Raw genomic sequence first — 19277 nt, forward strand, 5'->3', positions numbered from 1 at the left:
CCTTGTGGTGGGAGGAAATCAAGATTGTCAAGGGGGTAAGTGAACGGACCATTACATGGGAGAAGTTTCAGAAATACTTCAAAGAAAGGTACTTGACCGAGAGCTTCTACGATGAAAAGGCAAGATAATTCCATGATTTAAGACTGGGACAGCAGACTATGGACGAGTTCATTAATCGCTTTACTTCTCTGCTACGTTATGTACCTTATATCAAAGAGGAAAAGGCCAAGGTACAAAGGTTTGTGAGTAGCTTACCTTCATATATAAAAGAGAGGATTGAGTTTGACAATCCTAGGACCATGGATGAGGCTATTCGTAAAGCAAGGATCTGCTACCAGCAGAATAAAGAGAAGGGGGATGCTTCAAATAAAAGATGGAATGAAAAAAGGAGTAGTCGGATGGTTGGAAGCAGCAAGGGAGGTCGCAGCAATGGAGGTAAGGGAGCTGGTAAAGGATTAAACAATAGAACTGCAGTGAAGAGTGCGCCCTGAGCTAGGCCAATAAGTGAATCTAGAGTAAGTGAGCAGCCTGTTAGACCAGAAGGTGAAGGGATGACCAGACCCCCAGTTCAATGCTGGGGCTGTGGAGGACCTCACTATGTTAAAAACTACCCACAGCGAAAGGGGACGGACCAGATATCCCAAATTCATGAAGCATCGACTGTTGGGGACGTGGCACGTAGTGTACCCAGAATTAATGCAGCCTTGGAGGACCGCCAAGCGGAATACCAGCCGACTATGGTTGAATTTGAAGGTAAAATTTCAAACCTTTCTATAGTTGTTCTTATTGATCCAGGAGCTACTTTAAGTTATATTAGCCCAAAGATAGTAGAACAGTGTAAGTTACAATCTGAAAAATTCAGAAATCCGTGGTTGGTCCAATTAGCTACAAGAGCCAAGAGACCGGTCTTGGCCAAAATAAATAATTTCTCTTTAACCATAGCAGGGCAGCCAATAGTGGCAGACTTAAACATACTGCCCTTGGGTTCATATGACATCCTGATTGGGATGGATTGGCTAGAGAAACCCTGGTCCTTAGTGAATTGCAAGACAAAAACCATTTACTATAAAAATGACCGTGGAGAGTAACAGGAACTATAAGGAATCAAGCATCCCGTACAGATTCGACCCATTACAGCATCTCAGTTAGCTAAATGCATCAGAAAGAAATGTCAAATTTACGCTATTCAGGTGGGTTACGCAAATCAAAAAGATAAAACTGCTATGCTGGGTAACATTCCGGTGGTACAAGAATTTGCAGATGTTTTTCCCGAGGAGGTACCGGGATTACCACCTAAAAGAGATGTGGACTTCACCATTGAATTGATTCCGGGGGCAGCACCCGTGTCACGGGCACCATAACGAATGAGTGTACCAGAACTAATAGAATTAAAAATGCAACTGCAGGAGCTGCTAGACAAAAATTACATCCGTCCCAGTGTATCACCCTGGGGAGCCCCAGTGTTATTTGTCAAAAAGAAAGATGGAACTTTTCGGATGTGTATTGATTATCGTCAGCTGAATAAGCTCACGATCAAAAATAAATATCCTTTGCCCAGGATAGACGAACTTTTTGATCAAGTGAAGGGGGCAACGATATTCTCTAAGATCGATCTGCGATCTGGTTATCATCAGATTAGAATTAAAGAGGAGGATATCGCTAAGACAGCGTTCAGAACGCGGTATGGGCATTACGAGTTCGTGGTGCTACCTTTTGGTCTGACCAATGCACCTGCTACCTTCATGTGTTTGATGAAGAGTGTGTTTCATAGGTTCTTAGATAGATTTGTGTTGATATTCATAGACGACATTCTGATTTACTCCCGATCAAGGAAGGAGCATGAGGAACACCTTAGAGTGGTGTTGCAAACTTTGCGAGAACATCAATTATATGCAAAGTTTAGTAAGTGTGATTTCTTTAAGGAGGAGATCCAATACTTAAGCCATGTAATCACAAAGGAAGGGATTGCAGTAAACCCTGAAAAAATCAGAACTATAATGGAGTGGCCCATACCAAAGGACGTGGCAGATATTAGGTCCTTTATGGGGCTAGCGGGTTATTATAGAAGGTTTGTGGAAGGCTTTTCAAGGGTAGCATACCCTATCACCTCCTTACAAGAGAAGGGAAAGGTATTTAAGTGGACCTCAGAATGTCAGCGGAGCTTTGAACAGCTTAAGCACTTACTCACCACCACGCCTATTTTGAGTTTAGCTGATCCTAATAAGGATTACGTGGTCTGTACTGACACGAGTAAAGAAGGTGTGGGAGGAGTGCTGATGCAAGAAGGAAGAGTAATTGCATACGAATCAAGGAAACTAAAGGAACATGAGCAGAAATATTCTGCTTACGACTTGGAGCTGGCAGCTGTTATCCATGCACTAAAAATGTGACGACATTACCTTTTGGGCAGAAAATTTCTGTTATTGACAGACCACCATAGCTTAACAAACTATTTCAGCCAACCCACCTTAAATACGAGACAAGCTCGTTGGGCAGACTTCTTAAGTGGGTTTGATTTTGAAATTAAGCATTTAAAGGGGAAGGAGAACTGAGTAGCTGATGCATTGAGTCGAAAGGTACAATGCGTGTGCAAGATTTCGATCAGTAAATGGCAGAGTACCCTACTTGAAAGGATAAAAATAGCGGCTGATGAAGATGCTGTTTACCAGAAAATTAAACAGCAGGTACAATAACTTTCTGGTAAGGAAGCACAACAAGGATATGAGCTAGATGATGCCGGAATGCTGTATTTTAATAAAAGGTTGTATGTACCCAATGAAGATAGTCTTAGGAAACTGATTCTGGACGAATTTCATATCAGCCATTATACCGGGCATCCAAGGTACCAGAAAATGGTCACTGCACTTCGGAAGGAATACTACTAGCTAAAAATGAAGAAGGAGGTAGCTGAATATCTAGCGCGATGTCTAGAATGTCAACAGATTAAGGCGGAGAATTTGCATCCAGCAGGGCTGCTACAACCCTTACCCATTCCGGAATGGAAATGGGAGACTATTTCCATAGACTTTATAACCGGATTGCCTCGAACGAAGAAAAATAATGATTCCATTATGGTGGTAGTGGATAAGTTAAGTAAGGCAGCACACTTCATACCTGTGCAATCCACGTATAAGGCTGTGCAAATTGCTCATATTTTCATGCAAAATGTGTTCAAATTGCATGGACTTCCGAAGGTAATAATCTCTGATCATGATGTTAAGTTCACATCAACCTTTTGGAGGACATTGTTTGCTGAACTGGGAACACAGCTGAAATTTAGCACAGCTTATCATCCCCAGACTGATGGCCAAACGGAACGAGTGAATCAGGTAGTGGAGGACATGCTGAGAGCATGTGTTATGATGAAACCAACCCAATGGGAGGAATACCTCCACCTAGTCAAATTCGCATATAACAATGGGTATCATTCCTCAACACAACTGAGTCTTTTTGAGGTCCTGTATGGGTGGAAGTGCCGCACACCCTCAAGTTGGGGTGGACCTGAGGATAGATTAAGATTTGGTCCTGAAATGCTCAAGGAAATGGAAGACATGGTGAAAAAGGTGCGTACCAACTTAAAAGCCGCTCAGGACAGACAAAAAAGTTTTGCCAATCGAAAGAGAAGGTTCAAAGAATTCCAAGTTGGGGACCATGTGTTTGTAAGAATTCAAATTAGAAGGAGTACCTTGCAGTGGAGCGGGTGTGCCAAACTTGCCCCTCTCTATTTTGGACCCTTCCAAATCCTGGCGAGAGTGGGGCCAGTGGCTTATCAACTTGCCCTACCGAGTCATATTAAAATCCACAATGTTTTTCACGTATTTGTACTAAAAAAATACGTCTACGATCCTAAACATGTGATCCAATGGCAGGATATTCGGGTAAGAATTAATCTGGTTGTTCTAGTTAAGCTTTGTTCTTAAAACCAGGAAATAATTAAATCTCTTGCTATTGCAGGTCGAGCCGGAAGGCGAGGTTCTGGTCGAACCACTGAACATTCTCGACCGGAGAGAAGTGCGGCTGCGGAAGCGGGTTATTTTCCAAGCTAAAGTGCAGTGGCAGCACTATGGGCCTGAAGAGGCCACTTGGGAGGATGAGGAACTCCTTAAAGAAGCTTACCCGAATTTGTTTGAGGGAAACAGACATCGGGACGATGTCCAATCACAGGAGGGGGAGATGTAATGACCCCAGACGATGTAAATGTGAAATTTTACTATGGTAAAAGACAGTATGACAGTTGTTGTTTTATGTTTAAAAAACAAAACTGTGACAAACTATTTTATTAAAGTAATTTAAATATTTTCTTGAAATGCTGGCAGCCTCTAGGAGGTGGATTTAAAAGAAAGAGATCAGTTGTAATAACTGATTGAAACTACCCTCCCAAACAGGAAAAGTCCTGGCTGTAGGGAGGAAGTTCTGTGCTGTGGGGACAGACAGAAGAGATCTTTTCTAAGGAAAAGGAAAAAGGAAAAAAAAACTGGTTAAGTCTGGTAGGGACCAGATAACCAGGCACAAGGTGCACAAATCTTGTTGAGGGCTTGAGGCCTGCAAGATGGCTCGGGGGGAGAATTCCGTCTGAGAGATGGATCTCATGGTTGGGTGGAAGAGCAGAATCAAAGTACAGGTGACTAGCTTGAGAACCTATTTCTGACTCTGGTGAACCAGGTACGGTTTCAAACTACAGAGTCTTTGTTGAATATAAATATACAGTGAATTTACAGTAGTCAAATAAGAACTATGTTTCGTTCTCCTAGATATTGTTATATGATTAAAATAACTTCACGGTGTAGTTTTTAAGTTAAAGGACAGATTATCAATTGATAGACATGATCTAAAACTAGTCATACTGTAAATAAAGCTACATAGGTGTAGTTAATTAAAAGACCGGCTATTGAATAATAGACCTGACACAAACTCGTCAGACAGACAGAGGCATTGTTTAAGAACAGAGAATCTATTAGTGGGACAAACAGTCTCGAACACCTTGAATATGAACAAGCTGTTACTATAATGTGTCGACAGGAACGAGATTAGAACCCTCTGAGTCTGGGTAGAGAGCACCGACTGTAGTCGGATTCTAACTCGTCGACGGAAGAAGATAATCCTACTGCTATTTATAATAAATGACTGTTGATATGTGAAGATTAAACAAACTATTCCAGACAAGGAGAATTTATCCTGTAAATTGTGCAAAACAGAGAGCGAGAGCCATACCGTAATCCATTATACCAGCGTTATTAAATCACAGTGCTCGCAGATACAATAGCAGAGAAACCAGTTCGTTAAGAGCGATAAAGGAAAACGAGAAATCTATACAAGAACCTGTGCATGCTATTTCAGAGAGGAAAAACTCCAGACATACATATATTCCGACATTCTCATAAAGAAAGAAAGGAGTATGATATTGTTATTATAACTATCCGAGAGCATTCTGTACAAGTTTAGCAAAGACGAAAGTCGCATAGCAAACACCAGAACGAATGACTCGATACCATAAGCATAACCTGAGTAAATCTATGAGCTTGCCGTCGTTGAGACGAGCGAAACCAGCGATAACAAAATAAACCACCATGCACTATTCTAATATTGCTAAATACACAGAATATATTCATAAAATGTGCAAAGCGTAAGCTGCCCTGAGGGCTCAGACAGAGTAACAGTTCCATATATAGATTACAAAAAAATAACACCCGGATGGTCAAATCTTGGAAGGGGTAATAACTGTACATACATTAAACGGAAAACCTCAAATAGAACCTGAATCCGTTAGCCCAGATCTGTGCATTACGGCCAAATCCGATGCCTTATGTCTTATATCAGATATAGCAAGCCAAAGTCTGGGAATGCCGCAAGGGCAGCAATACAAACAAAATGAATCCGTAAATACATGTATTAGAACTCACGAGTTCCGCCGCGGATGATAACTCAACAGGGCGGGTCATTGACTCAACCAGACAATAAAACATAAATGTAAACCGTGAGGATTCTCTGTGGAGAATACCTCGGCAATCGAAGCAAGGAAACCCGCATTTGAACGGCGGTCTGCACCAAACCATAGCACGAATAACTCAAGATCAATGAACTCCGAGCTCTCGTATGCAGGAAAAGAGTAAACAAGAGTTGACAACTTACCTGTGGCCGCCGAGAGGGTTGAACCGTCGAGTTTAGCCACCTTGGCCCCGTCAGAGGGGTTTGAATAACCCAGCTGCACGCCCTACCAGCGAAGAGAAAACAAGTCAATAAGAATCGTTACAATTAACAAAGAACTGTAAATGCATACTGTAGATTTAAGAGCCGAGGGTCAATACCTGTGTTGGCGTAATAATGGCCACTTCACGGCTTCCGGAGAGATTGCAGGTTACGAAGATAACGCTAGTGCTTTCGAACCAGAGACTGAGCACCGAGGTGGAGCCGGAAGGGCCAAATGAACAAATAAACCCTGAGCTTGCTCAGATGTGAATATGTAAAGACTTAAACCCTCGAACGCATGCCAGCCCTTCGATCCAAGGGTGAGATCTTGACCGTCCAAGCAAGGCGGGAAAATGAAGCGAGAAGGCCGAGAACGTCGTAATCAAGGTGTCACATGGCCGAAGGGACAAGCCATGCCACCTGCCTTGGTGTGGACCGAAGTTATTAAGGCGACGGGTGAGTTTGCACCTGCAAGGGCTGCGGCCGGACCACCAAATCCCGTGCCACATTAATATTCACCGCAGGCTAAGGTAATCTAATGGCTGGGTTCCGCCGTAAAGTCAAATGCTTACCTTAAACCATATGACAGCGTAACACAATACCACGTAGCATACGTATACCAGGTTACAACAATAACTAAACGTTAGGCTAACCAGCTGTAAAATACATGGCATAAAGTATGGGACTATACGATATGGAGTTAAACATGCGATCATGCATAAAGAATAAATCATGTAGTATAGCAAGTTCCTGATGTGAAGCATACATTTAATTTCTTTTTTATGTATATGTGAACAAGGGTGTGACACTCCGTATGATGGCCCCTGTATCCCATGTTGACGACCGGAAGGAAGAATGTGTGGTCCAAGGTCAAAGCGGAAACAGGGCTCGGGTCCGCCCTGGTAACTGGAGACCATTTTTCTCCTCGTAAATACAACTATTGCAAACAGCTCACTACGTGCTTCTGGAATAGGCGAGTATTGCCAATAGTGAGCAATTGACCATGTGGGATCATTTTTCCATATCGTCAATTTATGATTTGAACTTTTTTTTAATAAAAAACGTTATGTTTTATTAATTCAAGTGAAATTACAACTAAAAAAATAATAAAAATCGAAAAACCTGTTATTTGTTTTTTAACAAATAATATTCCAAGTTTTGTTATTTGATCAACCCATCTGTATGAAGTCACTCTTTCCCGAGAATAAATTTTTTTAAATAAATATAATTTTTTATTTTTTCAAGTAAATTTAAAAAATTATTATGTAAATTTTCTATATCTTTCATTTACTTTACGAAGACTAACTATTAAAATATAATATACTCTTTTTTTAAAACTAAACATTATTTATTAATTTATTAAATATATATTTTATTAATTTATTTCTAAATTTATATTTTTTATAGTAATAATTTAATAAATACATATTTTATTTATTTATTTATTACTATATTTGTATTTTTTATAATAAATTTAAGAAATTATTATATAAATTTTTTATAATTTTTATTTATAAAATTATTAAAACCAAACATTAAAATATAATATACTCTTTTATTAAAACCAAACATTAAAAAATGATATACTCTTTGAATTGGAATTTCAAAGAATAAATTTTTAAAACCTTGTTGATTCCCCATTTTTATATTATTACACAATTTTTAAAATAGTAAATTCAACATTTTTAAAAGGTCCGTATATAAGTCCAAATAAGTAGTATTTTTAATTAGAATACAATTTTTTTAATTAGAGTACGATTTTATTTATTTAATAATAGAAGTTTAAGTTTAATTTATTTATTTTTATGAAAAATATTATAATTTAGGTTAAAAAAAGTTTAATAGTTTTATGTTTTTTTATTTTATTAGAATATAGCGATACAATTTCCTCACTTTTTTAAAAAGTGAAATATATTTTAAATATATAACTAGATTATTTTTTTAGTTATAGTGAGTCTGTATACTGTTAAAACTTTATATTTACAATTTTAATATTTTATTTTTTCTTGTTAAATTTGAAAATTTATTGGGAAAGTGTAAGAATGTATGATGTTTAGATTTTGCTCATTAAAAAATGTTACAAATTAAATTTTTACATAAAAATTGTAAAAACAAATTAATTATAAAGTTCAATTTATTCATTTAGGTTTCTCCTATTCATTATGATAGAGATTTGTAATGTAATGTGTAATATTTTGAAAAAATTACATAAAAATAAAAATTAAATAAAAAGAAGATCAATGTACATTTATAAAATATATATATATATATATATATATATATATATATATATATATATATATATATATAATCTAGCCATTAGATTCTAATCGTTATACACCAAGACTAAAAACTTCATGTAATGACCCAGATTTATGTAAATTTGAAAGTTACTGTGGTAAAAGACTAATACAGTTGTTGTTATGTTTTAAACAAAACTGTGGCAAACTAATTTTGATTTAATAATTTAAATATTTTCTTTGGAATTGCTGGCAGCCTCTAAGAGGTGAATCTTAAAGAAAATGATCAGTTGAGATAACTGATGGAACTACCCTCCAAAAGAGGAAAAGTCCTGACTGAGGGGATTCTGTGCTGTGAGGACAGACAGAGGAAAAATTAATCTTGCTCCAAGAGGAGGAAAGAAAGGAGGAAAAAGAAAGGTTAAGTCTGGTTAGGACCAGATAACCTGGCACAAGGAGTGCACTAATCCTGTTGAGGGCTGGAGGCCTGCAGGATGGCTCGGGGGGAGAATTCCGTCTGAGGGATGGATCTCATGGCTGGGAGGAGAGCAGAATTAAAGCTCAGGTGACTTTTTGTTTGAACAAAACCATTCCTGACAGAGGTAATCAGGTACGGTTCCAAACTAGTAGTCCCTGATATGAAAAAGTAATGTGTATAGAAAATTACAGTAATTTAATTAGGAAAGACTGTTTGATTCCTAAATACTGTTGTGAAAGATAGCATATTGTGCATTTGGAAAACTAAAAGGAAAATTGTCCGTTAATGGACCGGTCTGAGTTAGTACCCAGACAGAAATAACAATGCATAAATATAGAATCAAAGTTATTTACGGGTATAGAGAAACCCTACTCAAGGACTGGCTACTGGGTAGCAGTCACGACCTTATATTAATAGTAAAGGGTTATTAATCCAAGCTGTTAGACATTGAACAGTTAAACAATAGTAAACTTTATAACCTGTAGACTGGCGTGAATGTCGTGGAGCGGCAATCGAATGAGGGTTTATATCTCTGAAAACAAAAAGAGGACGCCGACTGTAGACGGGAGAAATCTCGTGACAGAGAAATGATAAGCCGGTAGATAACCTAGGTTATTACGAAAACCATGTATGTTCAGCGGAAAGCTCTGCGCAGAGAGCGTTGGACGGTGGATCAAAGAACCTTACCTTGTGTTAAGAGTTGCCATCGAGTCTCAGTGCTTGTGGTACAAACCCGAAAATGAATCTGTGATATAGAACCATTTCTGTGTACAGAACAAATATAATTCTACATTCTGTGCATTACGGTGACCAGAACAATAACAGATAAGAATAACCAAGGTCCAACGTATTATAACAACAAATGATAACTGTGGAGGTACATATCCAGATTTAATGCATGCAGACAGAATGAAAGACATTTATGTTAAACCCGAAACGGGAGCATGTAACTGGTAATAAATCATAACCTTACTAATTCTGAGAAGAAGACCTGTGCATGCGAGTAAAAAGAAACGTAACTCTATTGAAAAACAGCGAGCCTGTGCATGCAAACTGTAACAACATATATTTATAATAATCTGAAGGACTGTGCGAAAGAACAGAAGTCGTGCATAGAGAGTAGCCCTTTTCACAGGGAAAGGGGATTATCTATTTAACATCAATCATTCACCAATGTTATATCAAAACGACCGGTGAAATAATAGCATTTAAAATACAGAGATTATAGCAAAGATGATCATTATAACTTGGCAAAGCCGAGGCATATGCTGTTCGATGATAGTCAAAACCGGTACAGCATATAAACCCTAAATCTCTGTTCATGAGTAATGGACATTTAAAACGAAAAACAACCCAAAACATTAGCGAAATTGCCTGGGGGCTGAAGAGTTCATGACAGCATCGAAACGGCGAATTAATCACACAAATATATCAATACATTGTGTAAGGGAACAAGCCCAAAATATTCACGACCATATCTGCGCGTGTAGGCCAGATCTGAACCATGCAATCACAGCAATTAATCCAAGTTTGCCGCTAGGCGGCTCGGTATTACCAAAACGAAAAGAAAACATGTCGGGTATAATAAACCCAGAACCCTCTGCAGTCAATAACTTGTAACCGGACAAGCACAGTCATAACCTAGCTATGAAGCGGCTAACTGTAAAGGTTCTTCACCGAGAACACCCAGAAGCGGATGAGAAGACCACATTGAATCAGAGATCTGCATAAGACCATACAGGGTATACATAACTGTAACCCTGAACCATACCAATCAAATAGTCTCTAAACTGTCGAGAATCATACCTGGTGTTGTTAGAGGGTTGTCGCAGAGCAAGCCACCATGGAAGTCGCCCGGAGCATAGCCAAAATGGCCGTATAAAACTTGACAAGGGAAACGGAACAACTATAAGTAATAACTCAGTGATAACCAAACCATAAAGCAAATACAAAACTGAGAGAAACACCCTTATTACCTGCAAGGTTCGTTGCGAGCAGAATACAGCTCCGGAGCATAGCAAGTTGCAGTAATGAGTTGTTGGAGGCGAGCTCGAGGAGGAACAGTGAACCAGCCGCAATGGCCACAGACATCAAATGAATTAACATGGTGTATGGACGCATAAATATCACCGAAAAACCCTGAGAGATCTCCAGCCCTCCGATCTCCAGAAGAGATCTGGGCCGTTGAAGTATGGCGGGAGTCGCTGGCAGGGAGATCAAAGTTGGCTTTCCCAAGGTGTCACATGGTTGGAGAAACCAGACCATGCAACCTGCCCCGGAAGGACGGACCGTCGTAAAGGCATGGATGATCTGTCACCGGATGAGTACTGCGGCGGGACCATAAAAGCCCACGCCCATTAATACAAAGACGTTGAAATATCTATGGTAACTGTAGAATATAAACAGTGCATAAATCAAACCATAATGCTGACAGGTGTGATGCCGCGTGGTGAAATACAACCGAGACCCATAGTTAGCACACAACCAACGACATACATGGACATGGGTTTATATAATTCATACTAATGCATGCCAACTGTATAATGTTTTATGTATATTCCATCTAACGCATGCCAAGAATACTTCGATGTATGATGTACTTGAAGTTTATAGGTATAAATTTATAGTGATAAAATGTAAGGTGCGTATGTAAGGCGGAACTATCATTATGGTGAGCCTTAAGTTTAAAGGTTTGTCATGTATATGTATATATTTAAAAAAAAAAAATTATGTACATGGAAAATAGGTGTGACAAGTGGTATCAGAGCCCAGTTTCGACACTGTGGCCTTAGGAAGAACATATTTCAGTATGCAGAAGGGTACACCAAGCAAACATATGCAAGCTAACAATGTGCTTAACTGTGTTCTGTTTATTTGGAATGAATCAGAATTGCAACAGCTAGCAGCTAAACCAGAAAAGAGACAAAATGCAGGGACCCGGCAGTAACCCTCGAGAGAATGCAGAGCTGTGGGTGCAATTGGGTGCAGAATCACGGAGTACCAACCTTGCAATCCTGGAAACTGTCCAGGAGTTGAAGAATGAGATGGCGCGGTTGCGAGAGGACAACGCACGTTTAACAGTCGAACAGGAAAAGATTCTGAAGAGCCTGTCGGACAGGCAGAACCCACCCCTGTCTAACCCCAGTGCAGAACAGCAGAGGGCGACAGAAGAGCAAGACTATCAAATGGAACCTGAAAATTCCGAAGATAAGGAGGATCACTCTGATAATGCACCTCAACAACAAACTTCAAAACGTCAGAAAATGGAACTGCAGGGAGAATTTCGAAAGATTAAACCTCCACATTTCGATGGTGAACAGGAGGAAGCTGCGGAAGCCTGGTTGATCAATATGAACAAGTATTTTCAGTTGTATGAGTACGACCACAATCTGAAAGCAAGATTGGCAATCTTCCAGTTACAAGGTAAGGCAACCTTGTGGTGGGAGGAAATCAAGATTGTCAAGGGGGTCAGCGAACGAACCATCACCTGGGAAAAGTTCCAGAAATATTTTAAAGAAAGGTACCTGACTGAGCGCTTCTATGATGAAAAGGCAAGGGAATTTCACGACTTAAGACTGGGACAACAGACCATGGACGAGTTCATTAACCGGTTTACCTCACTGCTACGTTATGTACCTTACATCAAGGAGGAGAAAGCCAAGGTCCAAAGGTTTGTGAGCAGTTTACCTTCATATATAAGGGAAAGGATTGAATTTGACAATCCTAGAACCATGGATGAGGCCATCCGTAAGGCGAGAATCTGCTACCAGCAGAGCAAACAGAAGGGGGACACCTTAAGCAAAAGGTGGAATGAGAAAAGAAGTGGTCGGATGGTTGGGAGCAGCAAAGGAAGTCGCAGCAGTGGGAACAAGGGTGCTGGTAAAGGACTAAACAGCAGACCTGTTGCAAGGAATGCGCCCCGGTCCAGACCAATGAGCGAATCCAAGGCAAACGAGCAGTCTGTTAGACCAGAAGGTGAGGGGATGACCAGACCGCCAGTGCAATGCTGGGGTTGTGGAGGACCTCACTATGTTAAGAACTGCCCACAAAGGAAGGGGACAGACCAGATATCCCAGATTCATGAGGCATCGACTGTTGGGGACGTGGCACGTAGTGTACCCAGAATCAACGCGGCACTGGAGGACAGGCAAGCGGAGTACCAGCCATCTATGATTGAATTCGAAGGTAAAATCTCTAACTTTTCCATAGCTGTTCTTATAGACCCAGGGGCTACTTTAAGTTATATTAGCCCGAAAATAGTAGAACAGTGTAAACTGCAAGCTGAAAAGTTCAAGAATCCGTGGTTGGTCCAACTAGCTACAGGAGCCAAGAGACGAGTCTTGTCCAAAGTAAATAACTGCTCCTTAGCCATAGCTGGACAGTCAATAGTGGCGGATCTGAATGTATTGCCATTGGGTTCCTATGATATTTTGATTGGGATGGACTGGCTGGAGAAACACTGGTCCTTAGTGAACTGCAAAACCAAGACCATCTATTACAAGGATGACCTTGGAGAACAGCGAGAGTTACAAGGAATCAGACACCCTGTGCAGATTCGACCTATTACAGCAACTCAGCTAGCTAAGTGCATCAAAAAGAAATGTCAAATCTACGCTATTCAGGTGGGGTACGCAAATCAAAAGGATAAAACTGCTATGCTGGGTAGCATTCCGATAGTACAGGAGTTTGCAGATGTTTTTCCCGAGGAAGTGCCGGGATTACCACCAAAAAGGGATGTAGATTTTACTATTGAACTGATTCCAGGGGCAGCACCGGTGTCACGGGCACCCTACCGTATGAGTGTGCCAGAACTAACAGAATTGAAGATGCAATTGCAGGAGCTGTTGGATAAAAATTACATCCGTCCCAGCGTATCACCCTGGGGAGCCCCAGTGCTGTTCGTCAAAAAGAAAGATGGAACCTTTCGGATGTGCATTGATTATCGTCAGCTGAATAAGCTCACGATCAAAAATAAATATCCTTTGCCTAGGATTGACGAACTTTTTGATCAGGTGAAGGGAGCAACGGTGTTCTCTAAAATTGACTTGCGATCTGGTTATCATCAGATCAGAATAAAAGAGGAAGATATCGCTAAGACCGCCTTCAGAACGCGGTATGGGCATTATGAATTCGTGGTGCTACCTTTTGGACTGACCAATGCACCTGCTACCTTCATGTGTTTGATGAACAGTGTGTTTCATCGGTTTTTAGACAAATTTGTGCTGATATTCATAGATGATATTCTGATTTACAGCAGATCGAGAAAAGAGCACGAGGAACACCTTAGATTGGTGTTGCAAACCTTGCGGGAACATCAATTATATGCAAAGTTTAGTAAATGTGATTTTTACAAGGAGGAGATACAATATTTGGGCCATGTGATCACCAAGGAAGGAATCGCAGTGGACCCCGAGAAGATCAGAACCATAATGGAGTGGCCTATACCAAAGGACGTGGCGGATATTCGGTCCTTTATGGGGTTAGCGGGTTATTATAGAAGATTTGTTGAAGGCTTTTCGAGGGTAGCATACCCTATCACCTCTTTGCAAAAGAAGGGAAAAGTATTCAAGTGGACCTCAGAATGCCAGAAGAGCTTTGAACAGCTCAAGCACTTACTTACCACCGCACCTGTATTAAGTATAGCTGATCCTAATAAGGATTATGTAGTTTGCACGGATGCAAGTAAGGAAGGTGTGGGAGGGGTGCTGATGCAAGAAGGAAGAGTCATTGCTTATGAATCTAGAAAGCTGAAAGAACATGAGCAGAAATACTCTGCCTACGACTTGGAACTGGCTGCTGTCATTCATGCCCTGAAAATGTGGCGACACTACCTTTTGGGCAGAAAATTTCTGTTATTAACAGACCACCACAGCTTAACGAACTATTTCAGTCAACCCACCTTAAATACGAGACAAGCTCGCTGGGCTGACTTCTTAAGCGGGTTCGACTTTGAAATTAAGCACCTAAAGGGGAAGGAGAACCGAGTAGCAGATGCATTAAGTCGGAAGGTGCAGTGCGTGTGCAAAATTTCAGTCAGTAAGTGGCAAAGTACCCTATTGGAAAAGATAAAAATAGCAGCTGAACAAGATGTTGTTTATCAGCACATTAAACAGCAAATACAGCAGCAATCTGGTAAGGAAATACAACAAGGGTATAAACTAGATGATGCTGAAATGTTGTGCTTTAATAAAAAGCTGTATGTGCCCAATGAAGACAGTGTTAAGAAGCTGATTCTGGATGAATTTCATACCAGCCATTATACTGGACATCCGGGCTACCAGAAAATGGTTACCGCACTCCGAAAAGAATATTACTGGCCAAAAATGAAGAAGGAGATAGCTGAGTATCTAGCACGCTGTCTAGAATGTCAGCAAATTAAGGCGGAACACATGCACCCAGCAGGGCTGTTACAACCTTTACCCATTCCGGAATGGAAATGGGAGACTATCTCCATGGATTTTATAACGGGACTGCCTAAAACCAAGAAAAATAATGATTCCATTATGGTGGTAGTGGATAAGCTGAGTAAGGCAGCACACTTCATACCTGTGCAGTCGACATATAAGGCTGTGCAAATTGCCCATATTGTCATGCAAAATGTGTTCAAATTGCATGGACTTCCGAAGGTGATTATCTCCGATCGGGATGTCAAGTTTACATCAACCTTTTGGAGGACATTGTTTGCTGAACTGGGAACACAGCTGAACTTTAGTACAGCTTATCATCCCCAAACAGACGGCCAAACGGAACGAGTAAATCAAGTTGTGGAAGACATGCTGAGAGCATGCGTTATGATGAAGCCAACCCAATGGGAAGATTATCTCCACTTGGTCGAATTCGCATATAACAATGGATACCATTCCTCAACTCAGATGAGTCCTTTTGAGGTTATGTATGGGCAGAAGTGCCGCACACCCGCAAGCTGGGGTGGACCGGAGGACAGGTTGCGAATTGGTCCTGATATGTTACAGGAAATGGAGGATACAGTAAAAAGGGTGCGTACCAACTTAAAAGCCGCTCAGGACAGACAGAAAAGTTTCGCTGATCGAAAGAGAAGATTTAAGGAATTCCAGATTGGGGATCATGTATTTGTAAGGATCCAACCAAGAAGGAGTACCTTGCAGTGGAGCGGATGTGCCAAACTAGCACCTCGCTACTTTGGACCTTTCCAGATCTTGGCCAAAGTGGGGCCGGTAGCTTATCAGCTTGCCCTACCAAGCCATATTAGGATTCACAATGTGTTTCACGTATCCGTATTAAAGCAATACGTTTACGATCCTAAACATGTGATTCAATGGCAGAATGTTCGGGTAAGAAGTAATCTGGTCATTATAGATAAGCGTTGTTTCTAAACTGAGAAATAACTAAAATTTGTTGCTATTTGCAGGTCGAGCCGGAAGGCGAGGTTCTGGTCGAACCACTGACCATTCTCGACCGGAGAGAAGTGCAGCTGCGGAAACGAGTTATTTCCCAAGCTAAAGTGCAGTGGCAGCACTATGGACCAGAGGAGGCCACTTGGGAGGATGAGGAACTCCTTAGGGAAGCTTACCCAAACCTGTTTAAAGGAGATAGACATCGGGACGATGTCCAATCTCAGGAGGGGGAGATGTAATGACCCCAGATTTATGTAAATTTGAAAGTTACTGTGGTAAAAGACTAATACAGTTGTTGTTATGTTTTAAACAAAACTGTGGCAAACTAATTTTGATTTAATAATTTAAATATTTTCTTTGGAATTGCTGGCAGCCTCTAAGAGGTGAATCTTAAAGAAAATGATCAGTTGAGATAACTGATGGAACTACCCTCCAAAAGAGGAAAAGTCCTGACTGAGGGGATTCTGTGCTGTGAGGACAGACAGAGGAAAAATTAATCTTGCTCCAAGAGGAGGAAAGAAAGGAGGAAAAAGAAAGGTTAAGTCTGGTTAGGACCAGATAACCTGGCACAAGGAGTGCACTAATCCTGTTGAGGGCTGGAGGCCTGCAGGATGGCTCGGGGGGAGAATTCCGTGTGAGGGATGGATCTCATGGCTGGGAGGAGAGCAGAATTAAAGCTCAGGTGACTTTTTGTTTGAACAAAACCATTCCTGACAGAGGTAATCAGGTACGGTTCCAAACTAGTAGTCCTTGATATGAAAAAGTAATGTGTATAGAAAATTACAGTAATTTAATTAGGAAAGACTGTTTGATTCCTAAATACTGTTGTGAAAGATAGCATATTGTGCATTTGGAAAACTAAAAGGAAAACTGTTCGTTAATGGACCGGTCTGAGTTAGTACCCAGACAGAAATAACAATGCATAAATGTAGAATCAAAGTTATTTACGGGTATAGAGAAACCCTACTCAAGGACTGGCTACTGGGTAGCAGTCACGACCTTCTAAAATAGTAAAGGGTTATTAATCCAAGCTGTTAGACATTGAACAGTTAAACAATAGTAAACTTTATAGCCTGTAGACTGGTGTGAATGTCGTGGAGCAGCAATCGAATGAGGGTTTATATCTCTGAGAACAAAAGAGGACGTCGACTGTAGACGGGAGAAATCTCGTGACAGAGAAATGATAAGCCGGTAGATAACCTAGGTTATTACGAAAACCATGTATGTTCAGCGGAAAGCTCTGCGCAGAGAGCGTTGGACGGTGGATCAAAGAACCTTACCTTGTGTTAAGAGTTGCCACCGAGTCTCAGTGCTTGTGGTACAAACCCGAAAATGAATCTGTGATATAGAACCATTTCTGTGTACAGAACAAATATAATTCTACATTTTGTGCATTACGGTGACCAGAACAATAACAGATAAGAATAACCAAGGTCCAACGTATTATAACAACAAATGATAACTGTGGAGGTACATATCCAGATTTAATGCATGCAGACAAAATGAAAGACATTTATGTTAAACCCGAAACGGGAGCATGTAACTGGTAATAAATCATAACCTTACTAATTCTGAGAAGAAGACCTGTGCATGCGAGTAAAAAGAAATGTAACTCTATTGAAAAACAACTAGCCTGTGCATGCAAACTGTAACAACATATATTTATAATAATCTGAACGACTGTGCGAAAGAACAGAAGTCATGCATAGAGAGTAGCCATTTTCACAGGGAAAGGGGATTATCTATTTAACATCAATCATTCACCAAAGTTATATCAAAACGACCGGTGAAATAATAGCATTTAAAATACAGAGATTATAGCAAAGATGATCATTATAACTTGGCAAAGCCGAGGCATATGCCGTTCGATGATAGTCAAAACCGGTACAGCATATAAACCCTAAGTCTCTGTTCATGAGTAATGGACATTTAAAACGAAAAACAACCCAAAACATTAGCGAAATTGCCTGGGGGCTGAAGAGTTCATGACAGCATCGAAACGGCGAATTAATCACACAAATATATCAATACATTGTGTAAGGGAACAAGCCCAAAATATTCACGACCATATCTGCGCGTGTAGGCCAGATCTGAACCATGCAATCACAGCAATCAATCCAAGTTTGCCGCTAGGCGGCTCGGTATTACCAAAACGAAAAGAAAACATGTCGGGTATAATAAACCCAGAACCCTCTGCAGTCAATAACTTGTAACCGGACAAGCACAGTCATAACCTAGCTATGAAGCGGCTAACTGTAAAGGTTCTTCACCGAGAACACCCGGAAGCGGATGAGAAGACCACATTGAATCAGAGATCTGCATAAGACCATACAGGGTATACATAACTGTAACCCTGAACCATACCAAACAAATAGACTCTAAACTGCCGAGAATCATACCTGGTGTTGTTAGAGGGTTGTCGCAGAGCAAGCCACCATGGAAGTCGCCCGGAGCATAGCCAAAATGGCCGTATAAAACTTGACAAGGGAAACGAAACAGCTATAAGTAATAACTCAGTGATAACCAAACCATAAAGCAAATACAAAACTGAGAGAAACACCCTTATTACCTGCAAGGTTCGTTGCGAGCGGAATACAGCTCCGGAGCATAGCAGGTTGCAGTAATGAGTTGTTGGAGGCGAGCTCGAGGAGGAACAGTGAACCAGCCGCAATGGCCGCAGACATCAAATGAATTAACATGGTGTATGGACGCATAAATATCACCGAAAAACCCTGAGAGATCTCCAGCCCTCCGATCTCCAGAAGAGATCTGGGCCGTTGAAGTATGGCGGGAGTCGCTGGCGGGGAGATCAAAGTTGGCTTTCCCAAGGTGTCACATGGCTGGAGAAACCAGACCATGCCACCTGCCCCGGAAGGACGGACCGTCGTAAAGGCATGGATGATCTGTCACCGGATGAGTACTGCGGCGGGACCATAAAAGCCCACGCCCATTAATACAAAGACGTTGAAATATCTATGGTAACTGTAGAATATAAACAGT

The 19277-nt window shown here is 40.7% G+C and overlaps 1 protein-coding gene and 1 long non-coding RNA gene across 2 annotated transcripts; both read right to left on the bottom strand.

Annotated features, from left to right (window-relative positions):
* Nucleotides 1–10297: 10297 nt before the first annotated feature.
* LOC149161617 (uncharacterized) lies at nucleotides 10298–11010 on the bottom strand. Its single transcript, XR_016261446.1, has 3 exons — nucleotides 10881–11010; nucleotides 10711–10788; nucleotides 10298–10401 (listed from the first exon to the last, which is right to left on the bottom strand). It is a non-coding gene; the product is annotated as an uncharacterized LOC149161617 (long non-coding RNA).
* Nucleotides 11011–18184: 7174 nt separating this feature from the next.
* LOC149161618 (uncharacterized) lies at nucleotides 18185–19135 on the bottom strand. The gene is made up of 3 exons (XM_089434939.1): nucleotides 18847–19135; nucleotides 18677–18754; nucleotides 18185–18367 (listed from the first exon to the last, which is right to left on the bottom strand). Exons 1-3 carry the CDS (start codon nucleotides 19133–19135, stop codon nucleotides 18285–18287), a joined length of 450 nt encoding a protein of 149 aa, XP_089291065.1. The 3' UTR covers nucleotides 18185–18284.
* Nucleotides 19136–19277: the final 142 nt, after the last annotated feature.

The sequence above is a fragment of the Pinus tabuliformis genome, chromosome 5_2 (assembly GCF_031772625.1).
Source record: "Pinus tabuliformis cultivar Carrire ecotype Pingquan chromosome 5_2, CPIR1, whole genome shotgun sequence".
Classification (NCBI taxonomy): domain Eukaryota; kingdom Viridiplantae; phylum Streptophyta; class Pinopsida; order Pinales; family Pinaceae; genus Pinus; species Pinus tabuliformis.

What these genes read in the sequence shown, in the direction of transcription:
- LOC149161618 (XM_089434939.1), bottom strand. Translation starts at nt 19,135, where the DNA reads ATGGTCTGGTTTCTCCAGCCATGTGACACCTTGGGAAAGCCAACTTTG. An exon ending in GCTCGCAACGAACCTTGCAG is followed by an intron (nt 18,755 to 18,846) that starts GTAATAAGGGTG and finishes TCCCTTGTCAAG; the next exon opens with TTTTATACGGCCATTTTGGC. An exon ending in CAACCCTCTAACAACACCAG is followed by an intron (nt 18,368 to 18,676) that starts GTATGATTCTCG and finishes TGCATGGTTCAG; the next exon opens with ATCTGGCCTACACGCGCAGA.